This window comes from Halichoeres trimaculatus, unplaced genomic scaffold, assembly GCF_033239565.1.
Source record: "Halichoeres trimaculatus isolate MK-OKI-2021-1 unplaced genomic scaffold, fHalTri1.1 fHalTri1_scaffold_17, whole genome shotgun sequence".
Taxonomy (NCBI): domain Eukaryota; kingdom Metazoa; phylum Chordata; class Actinopteri; order Labriformes; family Labridae; genus Halichoeres; species Halichoeres trimaculatus.
The window spans coordinates 24,059,190-24,081,336 of NW_027437195.1; the positions used below are offsets into that span (position 1 = coordinate 24,059,190).

General features: G+C 42.7%; 1 protein-coding gene across 4 annotated transcripts in view; it reads right to left on the reverse strand.

The window, feature by feature from the left end:
* Positions 1 to 21,463, reverse strand: part of pcnx1 (pecanex 1) — a 40,130-nt gene extending 18,667 nt beyond the window's left edge. For 2 of the 4 annotated variants that reach the window (XM_074691631.1, XM_074691630.1), the window contains exons 1-10: positions 21,120 to 21,463; positions 17,903 to 18,114; positions 14,933 to 15,038; positions 14,208 to 14,244; positions 11,102 to 11,167; positions 9,281 to 11,020; positions 6,731 to 6,860; positions 3,553 to 3,746; positions 1,611 to 1,704; positions 970 to 1,027 (exon numbers count right to left, since the gene is read on the reverse strand). In XM_074691631.1, coding sequence (XP_074547732.1) covers positions 970 to 1,027; positions 1,611 to 1,704; positions 3,553 to 3,746; positions 6,731 to 6,860; positions 9,281 to 11,020; positions 11,102 to 11,167; positions 14,208 to 14,244; positions 14,933 to 15,038; positions 17,903 to 18,114; positions 21,120 to 21,272 — 2,790 coding nt within the window. In that variant the 5' untranslated portion in view covers positions 21,273 to 21,463. The remainder of the gene's footprint in view (positions 1 to 969; positions 1,028 to 1,610; positions 1,705 to 3,552; positions 3,747 to 6,730; positions 6,861 to 9,280; positions 11,021 to 11,101; positions 11,168 to 14,207; positions 14,245 to 14,932; positions 15,039 to 17,902; positions 18,115 to 21,119) is intronic. The other 2 variants (XM_074691633.1, XM_074691632.1) reach the window with 1 other exon arrangement.
* Between the last annotated feature and the right edge of the window lie 684 nt (positions 21,464 to 22,147).

Genomic DNA, 22,147 nt, shown 5'->3' on the forward strand with positions numbered 1-22,147 from the left:
CAAAAAACTGAAATCTTATCAAGTGTTTTTGTCTTTTTTTAAAGTAAAAATTGTCTTATTATACTTGATATGAGCCACTTTCAACTTATCAATCCAGAAAAATGTCTTGTTTCAAGTTATCAGAGTACAAAAATGAGGTTTGAATCGCTTGTAACCAGTAAAAAAATCTGCCAATGGGAACAAGAAAAAATTGCTTGAAATTTTCCTTGAGACTAGAACAATGTCTTAATACAAGTAACTTTTCTCTCGTTTCATTGGCAGATTTTTTTACTGGTCTTTTTTACTTTTACTACTCATTTTTGTCCTTAAATAACTTTAAACAAGGCATTTTTCTGGATTGGTCATGTGAATGCTCATATTGAGTCTAAAAAGGAATTTTCTACTGAAAATAAGACAAAAACACTTGATAAGATTTCAGTTTTTGCAGTGTAACTAATTGTTTACTGCCAGCAATGACAAAGACTTACTTTAATAAAAAAAATTCATGTATCCATTGCCAGCGTTTTTCTCCTTAAGTTGCTGCTTACAGTCGGCTCTCTGTGCTACTCAAGTACACACTGCATCTTACAAGCTACACGTCGCTGAAGCAAGGTGTGAGGGAAAACATGGACTGGAATTTCAGTGATAAGGGCATTCTCTATATGAACAAGGGGAATAGATTTGATAATAAGGCACTGAAGGGGCTCTCTACCGTAACAATGATTTCTGGTCATATTTAAGTGAATCATGACAGGTTATATGGTTATTTATTCAACTCATATTCTGGCCACTTTATACTGAAATTATCAGCACCTTTTTGTTAAAATCAACATAAACATGCATTTTGTTATATTAATTAGGGGCTTAAAACTATTTTGCAGGGGCTTCAGACCGCCTTGGATAGGCCTAACGACACCACTGCTTTTCTTTCTGTCCTCTGGAAACAGACTAAAGCACACACACATCACAGCTCACTGGTTGGGTACTCACCAGGTCATGAGGGTAGAAGCGAACTGAGGTAGAACTGGAGAGGTGGGAGTCGGTGTCCCTGCAGGAGATCAGACAAAAGAAGCGCAGTGATGAGGAGTAAACATCTGCTGCATTCACTGAATAAAATCATGACACACTTCACGGTGACCTCGATATAGGAGGCCTTAAGTCTTTTAGTAGTAAGTTTGAGTCCTAACAGACAAAACAAGCAAGGTTTCAATCTCAAAATTAAGAAATTTTTAACCATGTTAACACATGATATTATGACTCTCTGCTCTTCCAATCTCTGCCACAAACAGAGAGCAGCTTCAACAAGTAAAAACCTTAACGAATGAAGCACTTTAATTTGTCACAGCAGCATTAAAAATCAACTGAAATGCTGATATGCAACTAAAAGTGAATGTGTGGCTGATCAGATATTTATAGAGCGTGACTGGGATACTGTTACAGCTTCCTGGAAATCCTCCTGAGCTATCTACAACAAACTGTCACGTACCAAACTCTCTGTTTCAAGTTAAGAAGATCAAAGTCAAATAACTGTTTTGATTATGAAGAAACGAACGTATAAACAATACATTAAGCTTGTGACAGAAGTCAGAGAGTGTGTATTGAAGCGTTTCAAACCAAAGTTTGACTCTTACCAAACGTTATTGGAGGCTCGTCTGGTTGCAGGTTCAAAATTGACCAGAGACATGTCACACCCGCCAGCCTCGTACAAGGACGGTGTGAGCTTTCCTGCAAAACGACAGGAAAGAGGAGCAAAGTTAGTCTGTGTGGGTGTGGGGGGAGCTGATTTCACTGGATGACATGTTTATGTTTGTTTATGTGTTCATCTGAATTAATGGGATCAGTGAGTGAATGCGTCTCCATCCACAGACGCTGTGAGCAGGTCCGTCATTTCCTGCTCATCCCCAACATGAGTCAGTTTGTTCCTGCTGTGTTTCTGTTCACCTCAGTGCAGCTTTATTCAAATCCATCCTGTCATGAGGTCAAAACAAGACATGAAGCAGCCACGAGGCAAACGCACACACACAAAGCCTTACACACAAAACAATACACAAGAGCTCCTTTCTTGAGTCCCCCTTACTTTCAGAGCCACAGAGTAATGTGTGTTTACGGTTACTGTAAGATCTTAAAGTGATTCCTGATCGCCGTGTATCTCTACAGCAGAGAGGTATTACGGTCAAACTGTTTCTACTCTAAAAGACGAGACCTCCCAGCACATGTAGGCCTTTGTGATGTTCCTGTTTTTAATAGTTTTGTCAAAAGAAACTCAACAGGGATTAAAAAAGTGAAGGAAGAGTCTAATCCAGCAAACACAGAAAACAAGAAGGAAACATGCTCCATATGAAAGACTACAAAGCTAATACAATAAGAGTATCATTATGGCGTTTTATGTCTCCAAACACTCTTTACGCTGTTTATTAGAGCGTTTCTTCCTACCTAGAGATGATTGTGTAACAGAAAACTATCTCTGCAGAGTGTCTCCCAGCACAGAAATGTTCACGAGGATGAGAAAATATTTATTTAAGGATAGCTCGAGGACATGACCCCACTCTAAATTGTGAAATTCATTTTCTGTGAAGAAATCATTAGGAGGGAAAAAAAACGATTTCCTCAACATGAGCTGTGTTGTTTACATGAGAGTTTTTAGTCTTTTACATCATGTTGGAGTAAAATGACTGACAAAACCAGAAAACTTAAGACACTCAATTTAGCTGATTGGTAGAAATTAGTCTGCTCATGTGAACAAATTGCTGTTTTTATATCAATATCCTGATGTAGAAAACACATAAAACATTTTCTATTTTTGGTTTCATATTAAATTCAACTCCTTTTTTGTTGATACTCTAACAATAATGGATAAAAAGGGCAATTCTAAAAGCCAAAGTTTAAAAAAGAAGATCAAATATTAAAAATGTCAGCAGAGGTCACACAGTTTCTGCTGTTGCGTTTCTGTTTCCTTGTAACTCCGACTCTGGCCAAGGAGCGAATAATATGCAGACAGGCATGACTTGCTAACACTGAGATAATGAGCACAGAAACACACACATCAGACGACCGAGTGTCTCATAGCCGCTTTCAGCCCTGGGTCAAATGATGAGCTGGAGCAGTAATCTGTTTACTACTGCTCCAGAGGAAGGACACAAGACAGCTCTTACACAGTCTCCATTTCTCTTAACCATCATTAATGTCTCTCTGTGACTATAATGTTTATGTACACAGGCATCAACAGCAGTACATGCGGTGCAGCCACAGCAGCATCCAAGGGAGGTCAAGTATTGGCTACAGACAAAAACACCACAGACAGGGATAAATGGAGCATGAGGAATCGTGCTCGGCTTGACTGATTGCGTCAGTCCAGCGAGCGTGGATAATAATGGGGCTGTGACTGACTGCAAGAGTCATATCTGAGACTAGCTCTCTTCAAGCAACCTCAAACCATCAGAGCCACTTAAGCGACCGTCCACCCAGAGATTCTAAAACCACAACAGCGCACAGCTCAGGCCGTGACAAATCCACCTCCCCACAAACTCCCAGTCATGACAGACTACGTCCCAGCTCTCCTCATGCGCTCCCTACCAAAGTCATCCTGCAGGCTGGTAGCGCCAACAGTTGAGGCCTTGTCCTGAGAACCCTCCAGGTGTGTGCTTCCATTCCTGGCCAGCAGGGAGGCGCTTGTGCTCAGCACGGTCACCTGGGACGGGGTTCTGGATGGCTGACTTTTCACCTGGGAAGTAGAAGGCTGGGAGGCCTGGTTGAGAGCCTCCTGAAGACTGTGGGAGGAGAAGGGGAGGAGATGAGAAGTGAAGGAGGCTGGATGGGTTCTGCTGATACACATCATCACAACAGGAGAGGGAGGGGGAGGGAGGGCAGGTCAAAGCACAATAGGAGGATCTCAGGTGATCTGATGCACATGCTGACTGTCATTGTGAAGGTCCTCAAGCCTGTTTATCTTTCAAACATTATTGATCATTTATTTATTTATTTTTTTAATGTCTGGACCAAAAAATTAAGACTTCACCCAAACCATACACCTTTATAAGTTGCACTAAGATCTGACGTGTGGATTTTTTGAGATTGGAACTGCAACTGTGAACATGTAGATGCCTAATGATTAAACTTAATCCTCCTCACTTCTCCTAGTACTCCACATGAATTACTCACTGGTTAGACACACAAATAAACATGAGCTGTGTGTGCATTCCTGCACCACACAAAAAAACTTAAAATTAAAACTTAAAATTATATTAACCAGCCTTGTAGGAGAAGTCTGCAGCTTCTCTGATCCAAAAATCAAAATGTGTGTCTGTATTTTTCCCTCATCCAAACAGCGAAACATTGTTTCCGCTGTTTCTGTCAGACAACTGATTTCTTAGAGGTCTAAATGGAAATCTGTGTCAATTTTATTATTAATCGGCACACTGCAGGCAGACCTCCATAATGACACCAGACGATGATATGAAAATCAGAGAAAATGTGGTGGGGTTGAATGTAAAACCTGAAAATTAACTTTTAAAAAGTCTTTTTCTGTGAGATCTAAAAGATAAATAGTGAAGTTGTAGAAAAGAAGAAAATCTAAACTCTGCATTCTTTCAATCAACCAATCAGTCAAGCTGTAAAAAGTGGATTTTCTTTGAAATGGTGTGTTTGTGGTTTCTGGTGTGTCTAAAGCCAGCCTTAAGTGGACACTCAAGGAAATTGACTTCTTAGTGCTTCCTCGTGGGCTTTCTATTTGTGGACAAAAGTTGCCGTTCATATGACCGCTTAATTTCAGTTCAAGGACTCTCCTCATGTTTTTGTTTACAAAATAACTGTTTGTGCACCAGGCTGTAAACATGTTTATTTTTTGCTGTGAAAATCACCTTTTAAAAATGGCTGTTAATGTCAGTTTCTGGTGTTTCTGCATCCAGCCTCAAGTGGACGTTTGAGGAACTGCAATTTTAGCACTTATGCATTGGCTTCATATTTTTAGATGATTAATAATTATCCCTTTTCAAGATCCCACAAACACTCCTGACCCTTTCAAAAAAAACATGACACCACTAGCAGTAGTCTGACTCATTAAGGAAGCTAATGTTTAATTTAAACAAAACTTTTCCGATTTATGCTAGCTTTTCATCCTGATTTAAACCAAAGAGCCTAAGTTATGTTTAGTACAATTTATATTTGACTTTTCAGACATTCAGACTATGTTTTGATAGATTTTAGAAAACAGATCTACCAATAACATGGCTTTAGTCCTTTTAGGGGTATGGGTCAACACACTTGTGTAGCAGTGTAATGTTACAACTGTTTGGATTCTAAAAGCATGTTTGTTTTTTTTAGTGATTGAACATGACAGCTTAAGGAAGACAGGAAACACAGGGGGTTGGTGAAGAGTCGGAAAACATGCAGCAAAGAGTCAAACCAGCAGACGCTGTAGCCTCGGTACATGTGGGGTGACCTAACCACTTTAGCCAACCTGAGCCTTATATTTCTAATTTGTAATAACTGTATAAGATTTATTTTCTCCTCATCTCTACCCTGAGAGTTTCAGATTATTCTCAGGGCGGCATGCGTTTGCAACAACTTACTGTACAATAACAGAGAGGAAAAATATCACAATAATCATGCAGTGAGTGACCTTTCTTTTGGAAGCCTGAGATGTTTGCAGCATCACCAAGAAGACAAATAAAGAGTCTGAAGCAAGGTGGAATGATGAGGAAATTTTGCACGTTGACTGACCCCTGGCTGGCTGCATGCTTTTTTTTTTAATCGCTTAACGTTTTTTCAAGGCTCAGCGTTTAGAAATGTGACCTTGTTAGAAAGATGCACAGAGTTTTGGCAAGAGGTGAGTATCTGTTGGCAGTTTTACAACAAAGTTGGATGAGATACAAAGATCTCAGGTAGTGAGGAGTCAGACAAACAGACACCAACAGAAAGTCTCGCTTTATAAAGATCCACCTCTGAGGGTTTATCTGAAGTGATCAGTCTAGCTAAAGGTCACATAAAGGGTTAAAACAAACCTCTATCTAAAGAGCATCCAAGGTTAGACTCCACATTAAGTTATAAAAGGGACAGATAAGGCTCGTGGAGACACGCCAAATCTGATACTACGCTGAAAACATGTAGCCAGACGAGAGCAGCATCAGCCTGATTCAGTGTGTTTAAAGAATCATGATTCAATTAAAAAGAACGAAAGTAGAGATCAATTATTGTATCTTTTGAACCATTGGATCAAAGTTGAGCTAAATTTAAATGTGCATAAAGGCGACTCTTTCAGAACAGCTGAAGTTTATCTGGATACTCCTGTGAAGGCACACTTTGATAATTTTTCGATCAATATAATCTCCATCTCTCCCTCTTCATAGAAAGGTTGCCTAAAAGGGCAAAGCAATATGATCCAGCAGGATGTTATTGAGCAAATCATGCACCATTCTGAGAAGAGGCTGCGTGTCAGCCAAGCTGATCGCTCAGATCTTGTGCCTTTGAGTTTGTGAGGATCCTTTCTTTGATCCGAATGTGGAACTTAATGTTTATCAAATGACAGCAGGATGAAAAGTCTCAAGAAAAGGAGGACAAGAGACATCTCATGCAGAGCGGAAACACCCATCCAGAGATAGAGAGACAGACAAAGAGAGGGCGCCTTCCTGACGTCATGCACTTCAGAAAGAGGAAAAGTGGTGCTGATGTGGGAGAGGAAAGCTCGTCGCCTGGCAGCATGCTCACACCAGGCGAGACAACCACAGACATGAGTCCTGCTCCATGCACGGCGTACCTGAGGGGAGATCCAATGAGGGAGGTGGGCGGGGTAGGGTTGCTGCCAGCATTGTGTCTCCGCCTCACCGCCTGCCGACGAAACGTGCTACGCTCGCGCCGGAATATGACCGTCTCCTCGCTCCCCGGGGCTGTCATGGTGAGAGACATCATTGGCCAGTCAGAGTGGATGTGGTCCGTTTAAAGTCAGAATTTCAGTGACTCCATGTGTTACACTTCAAAACAGTTACTATTACTAAAACTCCTGAAAAGTTCCCTCCAAACTGAGAGCGACTTTAAACAACCTGGTGGACAGAAACTCTGGGAGGAGCCGAGCTGTGCTGGTGACTCTGGGGTACAGACAGGCTGAAACATCCATGTAGCTAGAAACTTCATCCACAACCATACCGTCACTGTCAAACCAAGCCAACATCCAATACATGCGAGTGGAGAAACCTGTGTTTGCTGGAGAGATGTGCAACATTCTCTAGATTGTAAGGGTTCATGGGATACACACATTTACACAGACTCTTTACACAAGTATGACCTGCTTTTGTTCAGATAATGCCAAATTATTAACCGCAAAGGAACGTGAATTTCTTTCAGTGATTTCTTTAAAAAAATCAGTCACTAATGCCCCTTTTCCATCAAAAGAACTACTGTAATGGACTTGGGTTGTTATCGTTAGATAGTGAGGATGTTACTGTTAAGATGAGTCATTTTGTGCTTGAGAACTACAAGTTTCAGTGACTACATCACCAGCGATGGGAGGTTCAGCAGTCAGTGTCTGTGTGGTGTGTGTTGTTCTGATCAGAGTTAGGTGGCACAGAGAAGAGCTGTTGTATTTTTGGTGTGGTTACAGCCAACAGTAACTGGTGTTGAGTTGGGATGTCCTAGATCTAATGCACTGATCAGTATCCACACTTGATATGGCTATTTTGGGGGGATCGGATAGCACTGAATTTCGTTACATGATCAGGACCAGTTTTCACGTTTTTTCCGCCTTGTTATGCTTGAGCTGTGAATCAAACCCTGTTGCAAACATGTCCTCTGTGTGGTACTACTTCTCTTTGGAAAGCAATGATAGTAAAACAGCATCTTGCAACTTTTTTAAAGCTAGTGTTCCTCAAGGAGGTACCAACAGGGCTCAATTTAATACAACAAATATGATTCATTATTTAAAACAGAATCACCCAACGAGGTATGGGATTTATCAGAGAAAGGTATCAGTATCTATTCTATTCTATTATCTTCTATTCTATTCTATTCTGTATAGGGATGGGTACCGAATTAGGTACTTTTAAAGGTACCGACCGAATTCTGTCAAAAAAAGCATTGCAAAGTTACATATTGAGGAGTAAAAATGTTAAATTTAAAAAATATATTTTATTATTAAACAAATTGCTATTTTTTACCACATGAACACCTAAAAAGTACCGAAAATTGGTACCATTGAATACCGGTACCGATTGTCAGGTACCGTCCATTGGTACCGAATCTATTCAAATGTGAAACGTACCCATCCCTAATTCTATTCTATATAACTTAAATGTTCCAATCTTATTTTATTTAAATCATTAAACAATACCTGTGAAACAATAAAATCTTTATGTTTTTACTTAAACAACCAAAAAAGTGTCCTGAGTTTTAGGTCTGAGAGCAAAAAGCAACAATGGCTGGCTGTCAGACCTTCCTGGAGGTATATAAGATCAGTTTCATACGTAAGGATGGGCCTATCACCGATCACCAATTGATTGGTGCATGTCTAATTTCAACATATCCAACATAGTTCAGCTTCATGCAAAAGATAAATAATGATGCACAACAGGATCAAGGGGCTTGACGTGTGGCATACAAATATTTTCTAAACCAAGGACCAACTTCTCAGTCATCAGTAACCCTTCCAGAGGACTTCTTCTGAACCAGCCAACAACAGCGTTATCGTGACATTATTCTGCACATCCTGCCTCTGGCTTTATCATCTCGACACTCCAGGAGGCTGAGACACAGTCCAGCACAACATCATGAAACATGCCCCAAACAGTCACGAGCCAAACGAGAAACCCTTACTGACAAGAAGTCAGCATGAATATAAAGCATGGGCCTGCACGTCTGAAGAATGTGGGTTAGAGAATGCCGATCAGACTCGGAGAGCATGACACTAATAAGAGAGCAGCTGTTTGTCTAACCTCAGCACAAAGCACACACTGTGCCATGATGCTAATACCGCTCCACGCCAGGAACGCTATGCTTGGGTCAGAATTGTCACTCCATGGAAACTCACCATGGATATGACGAATTAGACGGGCAGACGCATGCACACACACACGACAACTGTATCAACTTTAGCTTTTCATCTGTGGGTCTGTGGATGTGTAAACATATTTGTATTTATAAATAATACAGCGGAATAAAACAAGTGAAGCTCCCAGTGGCGTGAAATGTGTAGAAGCTATGATATACATTTCTTCTGCATCAAATGTCAGCTCATAAAGTAGACGAGTCATCAAACGCTAGCAGAGCAGACAGAGTGCTGTGTGTTCAGTATGTCAGAGCTGTGTGAGGCACGTACCCCGCAGAGAAGCAGCAGAGGCATCCTGAGGCTCAGAGAAGGCTGCCTGGTTGGGCAGACTGTTTCTGGAACGAGTCACTGACTCCAGCTGGGAGGCCCGACCCAGCAGGGAGGCAGCGTCCAGGACTTCCCCTTCTTTGGCTTCCAGGTCCGACTTGGAGGTGGTGAGGGGCCGAGGCCCGGCAGGAGCTCCGAGACGGCTGGGGTCATTAAGGCAGGCGGCCGTACCACTGTCCAAACTCAACACCCTGGCATGCGTTTTGGCACTGCCCGTGCTGGGGGTGCGGCGGGATGTACGCCGCTTCCCTCCTGTTCGCACGCCCGCCTCTGATCCAGCAGTGGCTTTAACTGCGGAGGAGGATGCGGAGGCTGTGTTGGCTGCAGTGTGCTTGGCTTTGAGGGCCCTGTAGTAGCCCTCTGGTGAGTGGCAGGAGCGGGAGGTGTTACTGGATGAGCTGTCTGTGCTGAGGTGGTGGGTGGAGTGGAGACTGGAGGCACAGCTAAGTTCACTCTGATCACTGGAGTCCTCCTCTCCACCCCCAGTAAACACAGCACTGCAAGGCTTGGCCATACCACGCAAAGAAATGTAGTCCCGATGCCGGCTGGCATCAAAGCTGCTTGCTCTTTTCTTGCCCGTCCGCCGGCGTCCGCTGCGTCCCGTCGACAGGGACGAAGTCCTCTGAACAATGCTGGCTGGCTTTGGTTGAGTGTTATCACCTTTCACCTGCTCCTTCTCCTGCTCTGTGGCAGCCACACCTGTGGAGCCATCAGCACTCGTCCTGATGCCAGGCTCTTCCTGACACCTGCCGGGCTCTGCCTGCTCCTGGGCGACAGGTGATGGTGTGTCAGCAGGTGCTTTAGCAGTCAACTCGTTGGCATGAGGGTTTTTATTGGCCTCCCTGGAAGGAAGGTTGTTGAGACCTCGAGAGCTGATACTCCCGAGGCTTGAAGTCCTGCCGTCTGCAGCAGCAGCAGCCTCTCCTCTGTCCCGCACACGTTCATCCCCTGAAAGTGAGAGCAGGCTCTCCACGTGTGTGGAGCTCGTCTGTTCACTGTGAAAGCTGCTGACGGTGCTGTTGGTGTCCCTGTCTGTGCCGCTGCAGTAGCTCTCTGTGGAGCCACTGCTGCGAGTGCTCAGGCTCCTCAGGCTGTCAGCGCTGCGTTCCCCTCCTTGGGATTTTCCTCCCCCACCAGAGCCTTTCCCACTCCCACCTGCCTCCACCTGGTACAGTCCTGAGCTACCTTCCCCAGCCTCCCTGGAGGCCGAGCGGGCTACCCTGCGTGGTTCTTTGTGCCGATAACACTCTATACCCGAGGTGGAGGGCACGGCTTGGTCCTGCTGATACAGCCGCTCGGGCCCCTCTCTCCCACACAGCCCCGCCCTGTGAGGTCTGGCGGTCTCCAGCTCGCACACAGGGTCCAGGCCACCTCTTCTGGGTGGAGGGTACAGCGCAAAGTCAGGTAGACAAGGGTCAGGGAAGGCCGACCCTGCAGAACTAGAGGTCCGAGGGAGACCCCGTGACCGGAGCTCCTTTCTAAAGGTCTGAGATTGTATAGATCCATGAGAGGTCACCTCGGTGTCACAGGAGGAGTGCGACAGGCTGAAGTGATAAGCAGCAGAGTTACAGAGATCAGCTGGCTCCCTGGACAGCTCCGAAGGACACAAGGAGGTGGATGGTTGCAAAGAAGCGAAGGAGTCGTTGGGGACAAGGCAGTACATCTTAGTGTCTGATAGCAGATCTGTAGAGAGGAAAGAAAAACAGGGATGTTAAACTAAAACAGCCAGAAAAACCAAACTGCCTTTTTTTTGTCTTTATTTACCATGATCATGGCTGCAGCTCTCCACAAGAGTCAAACTGATGTCATCTGACGTCTTTTCCACATCTCCTGCGAAGACAGGAAGTAGATGAGAGTTGGCGTGTTGAATCAGTTATGAATGCATCCAGGAACACTAACCCTGGGAACCCAAAGTGGCCCCCATGGAAGACAGAGGAACAGTTATCACAGAGTCACTACCTCTGTCAGGTGCTCACCAACCAAATAAAACGGATTCCTGTTTTTTCCTCATGGCTGGTGAGAGATAACCTTCAAACAAAGGTGCAACTGTTTAGTTCTTTACAAGAACCGTTCCTCAAATAATGCAGAGTCTCCTGTGCGCTGGGTATCGGTGATGGACAACCTGAGAGGAGGGAATCCGCGAAGGGAAGCAGATTAAAACACTAAACCCCAGCAGAGCTCTTGTCCCACTTCACCATATTTTCTGTCATCACAAACTGCCAGCTAATTAGAATGGCATGGAACAGACTCACTGAATAATTCAGAAGACGCAGCAGACGGACCCAAAGCAAAGCTACGACTTCATTTACTGACTTTCTCAGCGTTTGAATCAGGACTTCCTGGAGAACGACTCCCATGCTGAGCCTGACAGTGGATCCCTTTTCCCAGCTCAGCAGTGCTCGTCTGGAGCTGCCTCATAGCGGTGTGACTGCTGAGGTCACGGTAATGCTGAGTCAGAATACTTCTCCTGGCAGCTGGGGTGATTATGGTCGGGGATGTGGTGATCCCGCAATGAGAGAAAGCGTCACACGTGTGGCAGAAAATCATACGTCAGTTGTTTTCCCCTCTGAATAAATGGAGTGTGAGGAAACCATGGTGAGGTCATATTTCTACCTGATTTTTAATGAAAATGACAAACCAGTGTGAAGCATTTTGGAGTTGAGCAGCAGCAGCTGCAACATGGCTGGGAAGCTGCAAAGTGACCCTCGGGATGAATGCACCATTCAAAGCACCTCCTTCAAGTGCGGTTTGTTTTTGCTTCTGACATGCTCAGATTGTTATTCTGAGAGTCTGACAAGTTCACAGAAAGCTCACGACAAAGATAGACTTCTATTTTAAAAAGTAATATACTTTTCTGCAGCCGTCTTCACATTACTCCCCAAACAGAAGCAGGCTCTAATGACACAAACAGGGATTTCACCTAATAGGAGACTTAAGAAGATTTTACTTTCACCACCTTGAACTGAGTTTTGTGTTTACATGTGTGCCACAAAACTGTTAGGGTTATATCATACTGTTTAAGATGGATGACATGATAGCTCCCAAAAGTGAAACCAAAACACTAGAAGCTCTCCCTGATGGCTGGATAGCTATAGGAAAGATCTTTTTTCATGTGACACTATTTTCATCGTCCTTGTAGAGAGCGATGTCAAAGTGGACATGCGACTGCGAAAGGTCGCCAGGTCATAAGGCCCACTTCCTTTGTGCTTACAGATGATTGATGGATTACACTTTATAGTTAAAGTAAACAAATAATTTAGATTCTATCATTTTAACATTTAATTTTGTTTTTAATTTTACTTGCCTTCCATAACCAACTTGTGTGTATAAATATATATTTTTGTTCTCAATATAGTGTTCTCAATGTGTCTAACAGGTCACCAGACACCTGTTACAAGACTTGAGTAGTGTTGCTTGTATTTTCATATATTACACAGCTTTGATGGACACTGAATGTCAGATAGCTCAACACAAACATTTTCATCTTGTCATTGTCTTGTTAACAAAATCCCAAAACCTATGTTTGTCAGTTTTTCAGTAGCTAGCACAATATCCTGTCTTCATCACGAGTCATTGACAAAAATTTATCATCATAATATCTATGTTTGTTTCTGATTGCAGGAAGGGCGTAATGTCAAAGTTCCTGCTTCTGTTTCCTTTTATCGCCCCAGTTAAAAAAAAGAAGAACAAGATGTCAGCTAGGGATGGGCAATGATTTTCAAATATTCAAAAAGTTGTTAACATAAAAAAAAATTGATTAGTTTGAGTGAAGATCGCTTTGTCCTGGCTGCTGCAGATTGCAGTTTTATGTAGGATGCAGGAGCTGTTTCGCATTAATTTCCAGAAAAGCAGGTTGTGCACAGAAACCATCTAAAATGCCCAATGACTTTCAAAATAAAACAAACCGTGTCCAAAGCAGATCATATTTAACTTGACCACAGCAATAAACTGACACAATGAACGGAGCCAGACCAGAAGTGAACAGGTTGGTGGATTTACAGCCAAAACAAGGACAAGGAGACTTTCAAAAATGGACTGGGAAGTGTGGGAACTCCCTCTAAAAAATGAACGAAATTGAGGTACAGTGCAAACTCTACAAGGTTAGTCTAGCATGTCACAAGTTGTCAACAACTGCATGTGAGAGTGAGGCATGCAGCAGAAAGTGAGGCATGCAGCAGAAAGTGAGGCATGCAGCAGAAAGTGCGGCGCAGTCAATGTTCAGCTTCGTCACCCAAGAAGTAAGTTTGATGATCGATGTGCAGAGCATAACAGCCCTCTCCCTCTTTGTCAAAGTGTAATGTTGGGGCAGGTATGTATGTGGGCGGCGGCATAATCTTCAAATAGTTACAAGTGAATATCGAATCGCCCTTTTGCTTGAAATGCCCATCCCTAATGTCTGCATCTGTCACAGGTGATACTTTGGCTTCACTTTGCACAACTGGAGACCTGTTGTCAATCTTTACACAAAAGCAGTTGTACGGTTATAAAAACACACTGAAAAATCTGTGCAGCAGTAGATCACCTACTTCAATGATCTCAGAGGTGAAATGACGTGTTTTTGTGGATTAAGCTTCCACCTTTATACCTGTTTTTGGTTAAAAAAAAAGTTATATTTTTCTGTCATGTTGAGTGGCTTTTAGGATAACAATCCAAAAACTTTTAGCATTCGTAGTTAAACTTTGCAACCATTACATCACTTTTCACAGCTGTTTCTGGGAAAAAATCAAAATATTTGGGCCTATTAGTTAAATAAATCCTGTATTAAAACAAATTCTTTCATTAGTAATACAGAAATTCTTCTTGAAACAGTTACACAGACCAACAACTTTTCTGATGGCTTGAGAACTTATCACAGGTGAGTCATAGTTACCTTTGGCTGCTGCTGCTCTTCCATGACTTGATGCAATCTGAAATGCAAAGAAAACAAAAAGTCAAGCAATGATTTTCTAGGATGATCAGACTCAGGATGAAGAATCTGTCTCTGTGTCACTAACAGCTGGCGCTCATTCGCTGTCATCACAGAGGAAAGTTTGGCCCGCTCTCCTTCTCGGCATACAGCAGCTGAGCAAGACATGCTGGCTGATTAGCGTCTCAAGGACGAGCAGTACAAAGAGGAACAGCGCAGCAGCCCATGGGGAGCCAGAGGTTAAATATATCTCAGGGAGGAAAAGGGCTAAATAACTTTGAATATTGAAGGAGACATCAGCTGACAGCGAGCTACGTGAGGATCATACCTAATGAGAACATCCTGTTTTACACACGCACACAAGAACAGCTGCTTATCAGTGCATAGTCATAGAAATCAACTTTGAGGTTCAGTGATCAGGACACATCAAACACTAAAGGCTGGACTCTGCAGAGGATGTGGGTAAATGCTCTGATTAAGCTTGGTCCCAGGAGTCAAGCAGTCGTTTCCTGATCATTTGCAGTCATTAGAAGCTGGGAATTAGACAACACTGCTCCTTCGTTTTTAACATGCAAGGACTCTTGAGGACAAAAGACTCAAATGGAGGTCATATGGCATTTGAAATACAATCAATTTGCTCCTGTTTTTGGTATTTGCTCAAAAACAGGGGTACAGTTAGCTCTGCTCACCTGCTGGTTTGACTCCATCCCGATGTAGGAGTTCCTTGAGCTGCAGTCCACGGGTGGAGTCTCCTGTCTGATGAAGTCTGCCATCTCAATGCCCCCTCCAGGGTCCCTGTAGACAAACACACCGACACACACTTTCACTTTTATTCCCAATAATGTGAGCAGTGGCTACCTGAAATCTAAGGAGCATGCCTTAAAAGAAAACCCATGTTTGTGTTTGACATCACTTATATGGCTTTTTGAAAACAGATGAAAGCATCCATGCAGGTTTCCTCCAGCTCTATATTTAGCCTGGACCCGCTTCTTCAACCAGCTGGTATGTCGAAACAAGCAGTTGCCAGGGATTGTCTATAAATCACTTCCATATGCCAAAAAAAAGGTTTCATAACAGGTCAAACCACAACATAAACACGGCTGAAAGGAACTCAAACATGTAGAGTGGATGCACCGAGGCTGGAAAAAGGAGCAGAGAGGGGAAGAGAAAAGGGGTGAATACCTTAATGAACTCATCTGCTCTTCTGTAAACTCAAACAACCTGGAATGTGGCTCCAGATGTGGGCAAAGCTGCGACTGTGTGCGTCCGCGAATGTGGCTCAGAGCTCTCATTCTTCTCGCTTGCCTTTCCCCTCTCTTAGCGCCTTGCTAAGCGCTCACTCTCTGGCATGTGAGTATGAGTCACTTCTTCAAGTCAGGGGCAGTAAAATGCTGGAACCTCAGTGGATGCTGTCCCTACTGTAGGTCAGCTCAACCTCGTTTTTAAGTGCCTGGCATTTAGAGAGGTGGAAACACATTATTCTGTCCCTTTGAAAATCTCCCATGAATGGTAGGAATGACCTTTAAATTGTTTTTTATGTCTTCATTAGCTTATTAGGGGGAATTCAGCTGCTCTCGAATCTGGGCTCTGTTGCAACTGTGGACTGCTTTGGGTATTATTCAAGAAACAGGGAGTAATGGCTGTCATGCTAAACGAGTCAGCATCTTTTTGACATTTTTCCACTTTTGTGTTTTTCAAAGTGTCTGAGAAGTTACTGACTGACACTTTAACGGCAGAAAAAAACAACACCACTTTCTTCACAGCCTTGAGACTTGTGTCATCCGAAAACACTAAAATGCAGTGAAAATCTGAGGGACTTAAAACACTATAGTAAGCAAGCAAGGCCTGTAGGTGGCGCTACAACTGTCTTGTCTAGAAGCAGCTTTTAGTAGATCTCTACTGAAGTAGAGTTGAGTGGATCGTCTGGTGTATTGGCGAGTACTAAGTGCAGAAGTGGAGCAACAGATGCAAACTTTGTTGAAAGACAGTCAGCAGATTCACCAGATTGAGCAGCACAAGCACAACACGACAGTCCACCACGATTGTAACGACGTTACTATTGTACTGTTGTATGCGCTTGCGCTAAGTGGAGCACGACGTCAGCGTTTCCACTGATAACGTTGGCTTACTGTTTACACGGCAGCGGTGTTGGCAGATTTCAGAAAAATTCCACTCTGGAGGCGGTTTTCGAAAGTTTGCATTTTGGGTAAGCTGAAACGCTGTTTTAGTGTAAGCACGCAGCCAAAACGCAACAAAACTTTTGCGTTTCACCCTAAAACCATTGTCATATAAACGGTCCCTCTTTTCACAAAGAAAACACACTTTGATTTAACATTTAATACACCAAAGTTGCTGCTCCTCTGTAAACAAAGTCAAACTTGATTGCAAAGCGTGGCTAACACTAGCAGAGCTAGCACCAACAGATTAACTTCCACAAGTCTGCACTGGTTCCTCATCGCTCTTGTCAAATTGTATTATGGCAGTTTACATACAAAATTATTTCCATGTATTCATCTGTGCTTGTTTACATCCAGGTGGTAGAGCTTTACGCCAGCCAGGGCTATAAACAGGAGTTACAGCCCTGGCTGGTGGTGGCTGGCTGACCCACAGCTTTGACACAATATATAAGCAACATTTTAGGCCAATTAACCATGTTGGCACACATAATAAAGTTCATCCTTTTAAAGTTCATAATAAACAGCAGATAGTAGAAGCAAATGTGTTTCAATCCTTGGCTTTAGCATCGTCTGCTTTACCTTATTCTTTGTGTCAGCACCAACAGATTTTAAGTACTTTTTGGGTCTGAGCACCTCACCTCTTTTTTTTCTTCCTGACATTGTAACAGAAAAAAAAGTTCATAATTTGTTTGACAAACTAGTAATTCTAGATTAGCGAGGATGAGAATGTTTAATTATTAGTCAGCTAAACACACATATGTATCCTTTGTGCAAACCGTGTATGTACAGTTTAATCATCCTGAGCCTCAAGAATATAAACGTGTTTTTGTTTTTTCAGTGTGAACTCAAATGCACTGAGGGCACCTTTAATACTCTTCACACAAATGAGATTATCTTAGAGTGTCAAACCTGAGTGACGTAACACACAACAGCATGAATTGACGATAAATGTATTACGTGATGCTCGAGCAATAAATTCTGGCTCGAGTCTATCTTTCTCCTCCTTTCTCTCTTTGTCTTTCTTTTTCTTCTCCTAGGGCCCTGAGGGGGGTTTTCTGCCTTTCAAGGAATTTTTCCTCGGGTACCATTTCAGTTCAGCTCTCATCGTGTGTATGGTCAAATAAATTTAATCTGAGACATCTTTTGCACCTCTCTGCGCAGGGCTCTAAATTACATTGAATTAATGTGACAGCAGAAATAATCCTCTTTTCCCCTCTAAATTGGGCTGTGACAGCAGGGTTTGTCTTGTCCTATCTAGGTGTATGGGCTCTCTCTGCTGCAGCTTGTGTCTTATCAGCACTCCAGGACCTTTGGCTGCAGCTCCACTGGACAGCTCCTCATTACATCACCTCTAACTGACACAACTCACTCCATCATTGATCAGGAAGTATGACGTTTTCATCCTCTCAGCTTTTACAGAATTATTTGTCAGAGCGTCTTAGTCATACTCTGACCACTATGCCGTGTAGGCTGTGAGCTTACCCGGGGCCATTACTGTCCTCTCGTCGCGTAGCACTGCTGTCGTTGGCCCCCTCGGTGCCCCCTCTGCTGCCCTGACTCTCCTTTGCCTTCTCCACCACCTCCCCTTCATCCAGGGCATGGTGGAGGCGGTAATTCACCGTCTTCAGCAGCAGGAACATGGCAGCGATCACACCACAGTAGATTCCCACGATCACCATGGTTGGCTGCAGGGCCTGGGATCAGAAAAGAAAGAGGAATTGAGTTGATAAAGAGCATCCAGAGATACAGATGAAACAGATTGGTGCAGACACCACCCTTTTTCCTCCTGTGTTTGTCTGGAAATCCTACATGTAACCACGGCCACATTGTTCACATGTGAAATCAGCTGTTAGCGGCCTGTAGCATGTCAATGCTAACTGGTGCAAGGCCTGATGTTTCCCCACAAGGAGTGGAGAATAAGGTGAGGATGGCGTGCTGGTACTCAGGTGTGTGCCAAGAAGTGGCGACATGGACCTATCCTTCCATCCATTGTTACTGGGAACATAGATCTATCGCCAATAAGATGGACAAGCTAGCCATGCTAACCTAGAAACAGAGGGAATACCAGAGGGCAGAGTAGCATCAGTAGCAGATTGGAAGAGCTTCACTTGAAGAAGCTCAGTCCTGGACTCTGTGGAGGTGGAAGCTGGCTGAACTGGAGAATGATGGACAAGCTGCCATCATCTATTTTCTTTTGGACCTTTTTGCACTTTCTATACACTTTCTTACTTTTGTTTCCTTAATTGCTGCTGTGACGCCTCCTGAATTTCTCCTCAGGGACAAATAAAGTGTTTTTTATTCTATTCTATTCTATTCTATTAGGGAGAAAAGAAAACTAAAATTGTCCAAATATGACCCTAACAATATGATGATCTCACTGCTTGTGAAAAGACTTCAAGAAAGGAGTCTAAGGGGATCTTAACCAGAACCTTATTTGCGAATATTCTGGGGCATACTCCAGACTACAAAGCTGAAAGAGCAGCAAAAATGTCTGTCTTTTGTGTCTTGACAATTAAATAAACATGATCATTTTTATGTCTCTTTCAGCGAGACAGCTATCAACATCTGCTTGTGTGTTTATTACAAGGTGTGTGTATGTGTGTGTGTTCCCTCTCCATCTTTTGCCTCGTCCTTGACATACCCTGCTTCATCTGTTTGCAGTTATTACAAACAGCACTACCACTCAAACCTGTGGCTCGATATAAACCACAGAGCTGACAAGAGTATTTCCACTCCTAGAATAGAACGGAAACCACAAACCTATTTGAAACATTGGCTTCTCAATATAGATGCTAGTATGCTAAGCAAATACTGATATTTACATAGAATTGTTTCTGAAAACACTGTTACTGCCTATATTCAGAATTCAATAGTTTGATTCTTTGAAAGCAGGCTACGGTGAAGCTCTTTTGGAAGGGCAAAGGTAAGGCACAACAACAGCCTTTGGAACCAACTAACAGGCAAACAAAAACCTCCTCTGACAAATGAACTCCGCAAACAGCAGCCAGTCCATTGAGTCTTGGACGGTGAAGTTGCCAGATTGGTGTCACAGCCCTGTCAGCTGTGCTCTCCTGCGGTCACAGCTGGTAGCTTTTGAAAACGTCTGAAACCACAAATCACACCAGACAGGAGGACAACAAGGAGATAAAGAGGAGGAGGGGGTTGAGGGGCATTAAATTCACTGATTAAAGCCTGGACACGGTGTATTTAACTGTTAATATCCTAACCTATCTTTACAGCAAGCAGGCCTGAGATAAACACAGGGTATAAACAAAAGAGCAGCCTGGACTCTGGGCTAACGGTGATGGGATTTCCAGTTCAGCTAAGTCAGCCAGATCATTTGACTCAGCCCAGTAATGTGAAGCGACTCCTTTGATTTTAGATCAAAAACATGTCTGTAGTTTTCAATTTAATCAGAAAGAGCAACTTCTAAGCCATCTGGTTCCAAGAACAGTTATTAACACTCTGGTTTCAATATAAAACCAAAATCTGATGTAAAAGTAACAGTAATAAGAAAACTTTATCGCATCCTTGCAACTACTTTTTCGACATATCCTAATTTTAGTCATCAATGTAACAAGTAACATCATAACGTTTACCAATAAAGGGGATTCACTTACTTACATTTCATCATTTCTAATAATGTTCAAAGCCAAGTTTCATCTACGTCACCAGCCCCATGATAATAATTTTTATTTATAAGTAATATTACAAACACTCGGTTTTCTTCACGAAACAAAAAATCCTCACAAATTCAGTTATCTCCTCAGACAAGTAGCAGTTACACAGTGCACTATGGGGAAAGGCCAGCCAGCTATTTATTTACTAAGTCTTCTTCAGCTGCAGCTTTGTTATCCTTCTATTTTCCCACAATTTCCTGAACTAGGAGTTCCATTTTTCTAAAAGACAGCCATTGTTGATAGTGTTTCATCACAACAGCCAGATTCAAAGTGCTCAATTTGATTAAACTAAAAATTAAAGCTCCAGTGAGGAGCTTCCTGTGTGTGTCAATTTTGACGCCCCCTCTGGACTAAGTGTGTTCCCCAGTCATCTCCTGAACATGTATTAAATGTATTATGGCAAAAAGCAAATCATTGTACCATATTTGAACAATGTATTGTGTCACTCATTATAATTTGACTTCAAAGCAGATAAAGCCAGTGTTCTTGTTAACAGCTTTGTTTGCTTTTGAAGAGGCACCATCATTCATTTCAGTTAATCTGACAACAAGTCAAAAACTCAAAACTACAAAATATGTTACTAATACCACAAAAGTTTGTTTTAAAATGTACTTAGTAACACAGGGTAAAATGTTAAAACAGAGGCCGACTCCTTTGGTTGTCTATAGAGAGCCGGTTCAAAGAGCTGATTCGTTTATAACTGACACATCACTACAAGCTAGTTTGTGGAGTGAACACTTTCAGGGGCAGCCATTTACAGATTTTTGTGGTTTTGTCAAACAAAGGAGGTCACTCTTGTTGCGAACACAATATCCTCATGATTGTTTAAAATATCATGCCTGTAGTTTACATATTATTTGTCATTTCTTGGGCTAAACACAGGCTACATTGTCTGAGCTCCAGATAATAGACCGAGACCGACCGTTAGTATCCAGCGGCAGCTAACCCAGCGGACACTCATGACAAAATGTAAATAGAGCGACAACAAAGGGGTTAATAACTACAACAACACCGCTTACCATGTATAGAGTGAAGGGGAAACATAGCAGAAACAGCCAGATATAGAGGTGTAGAGCGTTGACGAACGTGTTCTGATCGGGGTCGTAGTACCATCCGCCCGTGACTGAAGCCCAGACCCCCTGCCTCAGGATCTGTAGAGTCTGCGACCCCATGTTGTTTCATCCACCTCCGACGAATCCGAGCGGAACCGACCGAGAGACGGAACAACCGGGCTGACACGCTGGCTAGTCGTCGCTGAACATGACAATCGGTGCTATGTTTCCAGACAGTGGCCTGAGAATCCCCTCTGCAGCCATCTTCTCTGCTGCTGCTAGCCAGCCAGTCCTCCACTGAGGAGACTACTTATCCCACCACGCCCTGCGAGGAACTTCTTCTTCGTGGAACAGAACAAGGTAGCTTTTGAGCCGGACAGCGAGAAACTACTCTACAAAATACATCACACATTTTAAATCTGCTTCGTGGAACAAATATATTCCCAAAATTAGAAAAATGTGCTGCACTAAATTCATTCCTTTCATTTAAAAAGAAATAAAAGGAAAAACATCTAAACTGTACATACGTTCGTATATTCTCAAACCTTTTTAGTGTGGAAATATATATTTTTTCTTCAAAAGAAAACATGTCCAATTACATTAATAGTGTCTGATTAAAAGCCTCTTTTTTTTCCTTCTTCTTCTTCTTCTTCTTCTTCTTTTTTAATCAAACTAAGAACAGGTCCCCTAAGAATAAGAACCAAGCCACAAAAACGAAAATATCATATCCTATCATTCATTTCAATGTTTTGAATAATTTATGCACTTCATGATCATGTTCATGATCACACAAGCATTTCGGTTTTATCAATGTGCAGAAAATTGGACCTACATTATTCATCTACGGGGCCTAACTTTTTAAGACCCCAGATCCCCCCTTCATGAAAATTTTAAGATTTCAGTGAGTACCTTAAAACACCTCACCCATGACATTTCTTTGAAAAAGATAACCTGTTGTTTGTGTTTTTGTTGTTGTGTAACTCTAGGCCTACTTT